This window comes from Etheostoma cragini, chromosome 8 (genome assembly GCF_013103735.1).
Source record: "Etheostoma cragini isolate CJK2018 chromosome 8, CSU_Ecrag_1.0, whole genome shotgun sequence".
NCBI classification, from domain to species: domain Eukaryota; kingdom Metazoa; phylum Chordata; class Actinopteri; order Perciformes; family Percidae; genus Etheostoma; species Etheostoma cragini.
This window is the reverse complement of record NC_048414.1, coordinates 25,565,033-25,568,643: the sequence shown is the minus strand read 5'-3', so window position 1 is coordinate 25,568,643 and position 3,611 is coordinate 25,565,033. Positions and strand designations below refer to the sequence as shown.

The 3,611-nt window shown below is 44.3% G+C and overlaps 1 protein-coding gene across 12 annotated transcripts in view; it reads left to right on the top strand.

Annotated features, from left to right (window-relative positions):
• The window catches only part of mical3a (microtubule associated monooxygenase, calponin and LIM domain containing 3a), a 101,536-nt gene that overhangs the window by 45,958 nt on the left and 51,967 nt on the right, over positions 1 to 3,611 (top strand). For all 12 annotated transcript variants that reach the window (XR_004657487.1, XR_004657497.1, XR_004657496.1 and 9 more), the window contains exons 3-5: positions 1,512 to 1,719; positions 1,866 to 1,982; positions 2,727 to 2,828. Coding sequence is in view for 1 of the 12 variants with exons in the window: in XM_034878275.1 (XP_034734166.1) it covers positions 1,512 to 1,719; positions 1,866 to 1,982; positions 2,727 to 2,828 (427 nt within the window). In the remaining 11 variants the exon portion in view is untranslated. The remainder of the gene's footprint in view (positions 1 to 1,511; positions 1,720 to 1,865; positions 1,983 to 2,726; positions 2,829 to 3,611) is intronic.

Here is a 3,611-nt window from a genome sequence, read left to right as displayed (position 1 = left end):
ATAATTTATTTAATGCCCATAAATGCTGTTTTGTGTTGTGTTGTTGTCAACCCGTGACAGTGTTGAGGAAGGGGGGGGTTTGGGGGGATGACAAGTCGCGCACTGAGTGACCTGGTCTCGAAGAATACCACGACTTCTGCAGTTTTACTGTTTGGTATTCACTTTCCAACTCTAGCAGCCAGTAGCTCCCATCAATACATCTTAGTGTAATTTATTGCCTTTCTGTCTGTTACTGGAGCACATGATATAGTACGTTTCAGAAGAAGTGTAACCAAACGGCGGCAGCTTTTGGCTATTGGAGCGAGCCTGCAACTGCAGCGAGCTTTGTCTGCACGGGATTTTGAAAAGTCTAACCACAGTTGCGACCACTTTATCAGCATTGCTATCCCTTTTAACTGAACAAGCTGCAGAGGCAACATCTCTCTGCTGCACCCCGTACATGAAAGCCGCCTACAAATGATCTGCAGTAAAACCACTGTTGTTTTCCTATGGGGAAATCTCTGTGTAATCACATTTTCTCTCTCTCTCTCTCTCTCTCTCTCTCTCTCTCTCTCTCTCTCTCTCTGCTTATCTCATCAATTAGCGCCTTAATATACTTTTATTCCCATGTGTTGCATCTCATTGTTAAGGAACAACTAAAGGAACAGGATTGGAGGTGCTACCCTCCCAATTAAACTACATAATAAATACTACTATAGCCAATGACATGGTGCTCTTTGGATGCTTCAGTATAGACCTTAGTGGTCCCCTAATACTGTATCTGAAGTCTCTTTTATTCAGACCTTAGTGATCCCCTAATACTGTATCTGAAGACTCTTTTATATAGACCTTAGTGGTCCCCTAATACTGTATCCAAAGTCTCTTTTATGTAGACCTTAGTGGTCCTCTAATACTGTATCTGAAGTCTCTTTCCCAAAGTTCAGCCTTGGTGCAGAACTACAGCCACTAGATCCAGTCCCACAATGAGCTTTTCTTAGGACCTGCCATTTGTGATTCTGTAGCTATTGAAGAAGGCGGGGTCAAGGTGGAGGCTGTTGTTCTGGCCTTGACCAACTGATACTTTGCCACGATGTCTCTTTCTCGAATGGGTGGGCCAAAATTCTCTGGGCGGGCAAAGCAGAGAAAGGGGAAGTAACCTTTTCCCCTTATGACGTCATAAGGGGCAGCATTCCAGCTCGGCCCATCTGAGCTTTCATTTTCTCAAAGGCAGAGCAGGATACCCAGGGCTCGGTTTACACCTAGCGCCATTTCTAGCCACTGGGGGACCATAGGCAGGCTGGGGGAACTGATATTCATGTTACAAAAACCTCATAAAGTGAAATTGTCATGCCATGGGAAGAGGTGAGATCAAAGTCCTAGCGTGTGGTGTCAAGGTGCAGTCTAAAGAGGCAGGTTTTCAGCCTGTGGGGAAAGATTGGCAGTGATTCTGCTGTCCTGACTTGGTTTTCCATGTGTATAGTTGACATCTTTCTTGCAGCTCGTCTGTAACTTCTGCGTCTCTCTGTATGTAGTGTCTGATCATTGGTGCGGGACCATGCGGCCTACGCACAGCCATCGAGCTGGCTTTCCTGGGGGCCAAAGTGGTACTGTTGGAAAAGAGAGATGCCTTCTCTAGGAACAATGTGCTGCACCTCTGGCCCTTCACCATCCAGGACCTCAGGGGCCTCGGGGCCAAAAAATTCTACGGAAAGTTCTGTGCTGGTGCTATCGATCATATCAGTGAGTACCCGTGACATGTTTTGCTCTACAGTGCTTACTAATTTGCTGTATATTTCTTTTTTCTCTAAGTAGTTTGATATGTTCGGAAGATGAAATTTGTGGGTTTTGTAGTTCATTTGAATTTCCTTTCCTTCTCTGTATTGTAGGTATTCGTCAGCTTCAGTTAATTCTTCTGAAAGTGGCACTCTTGCTGGGCATTGAGATCCATGTCAACGTAGAGTTCAAGGGTCTTATTGAGCCCCCACAAGATCAAGAGACTGAAAGTAAGTGAGTCGGACTGCTGAAGGACAAGTCGAACAAGAAAGAATGAAGGCAGAACATATGTTTAGTCAGAGAACTTTCTGTCAGAGGCTCTCCTTTTACATCATTGTTACCGGCCAACCCTTCCTCTAAAACCCTTGTGTTGTATCCTGACAAATGGAGGACTGGGTAATCAGTGAAGCTATAGTAGCAAAATTCTAACTAAATCATGTGATTAATGCAACATAATCACAACGTCTTCCGGCCATTTTCCCCCGCAGAAAGCTGCTACCAGTCAGGCTAAAGCTAATATAGTTAGCCTAAAGAAACAAGCAGAAAGCTGCTACCAGCCAGGCTAAAGCAAATATAGTTAGCCTAAAGAAACAAGCAGAAAGCTTCTACCAGCCAGGATAAAGCCAATAAAGTTAGCCTAAAGAAAAAAACAGAAAGCTGCTACCAGCCGAGCTAAAGCTAATATAGTTAGCCTAAAGAAACAAGCAGAAAGCTGCTACCAGCCAGGCTAAAGCTACTATAGTTAGCCTAAAGAAACAAGCAGAAAGCTGCTACCAGCCAGGCTAAAGCTAATAAAGTTAGCCTAAAGAAACAAGGGGTCCGTCCCAAACAGTGTTACGCTTCGGAGCCGCAACGCTGGAAACGTAACACTAGTTTTACTTTTTCTTTTTTCTTTTTTTCCAATATCGTGCAGGCCTGCTAAGCTGGCTCTATTGATGCACTTTTGTCTGATTACACATGCTGTGTTTTCTCAGGGATAGGCTGGAGGGCTGAGGTCCACCCCAGGACACACCCTGTCAATGAGCTGGAGTTTGATGTCATCATCGGAGCAGATGGAAGAAGGAACACACTACCAGGCAAGTAACAACTGGAAGAAATGCATGAGCAATGCAGTTGTTTTTCCTTGACTAAATGAGGCAAAGTACAAACAGGACTATTTGTTTTCTCTAAGCTGACTTGGAGGTTAGTCAGAGTGATTATGATCTCACTTGTGTACAGCCGTGGTCGGGTGCCTGACCTCACTCCGTTCCTGACGTATGAATGAACATTTGTGCACATCTGTGTATGTTTGTTTGTTTGTGTCTGGCTGCTATATCCAACGAGTATTTCTCACGGCTGTCCCAACCGAGCAGAATAGCGATTGTTGAATTGGCTGTCTGTTTTCCTCTATGAGAGTTGAGGCCTCACACACACGGGCACACTGGCAACGGGAACCCCTGTGGGGTAGAGTACCATGACCCCTCTCTGTATTACTGACTGCTGCGTCAATGAAGGGAAGCAGCAGGCTCCCTCTGGGATAACAATGAACTGCAATCACACAGCTTGAAAAACAAATCATAAAAAAGAGTTTACATTACCGTGATACATCTGGCTACATTTAAAGTGTACGGGTGCATTTTAGAGCCCGAGCGATGTATCGGCGGGCCTATATTATCGACCGATATTAAACATTTCCCGATATATCAGTATCGGCATTTATAATGGCCAATTTAAAAAAACTAAACTTAAAAAAAAAGCAGCAAAAGCTCATAACATGGTTGACAGTCCGTTTTATGAATATTTCAAAAATAAAAACGGACTGTCAACCATGTTATGAGCGTTGGCGTTGTATAGTTTGTCCACCAGAGGGCGCTCTACAA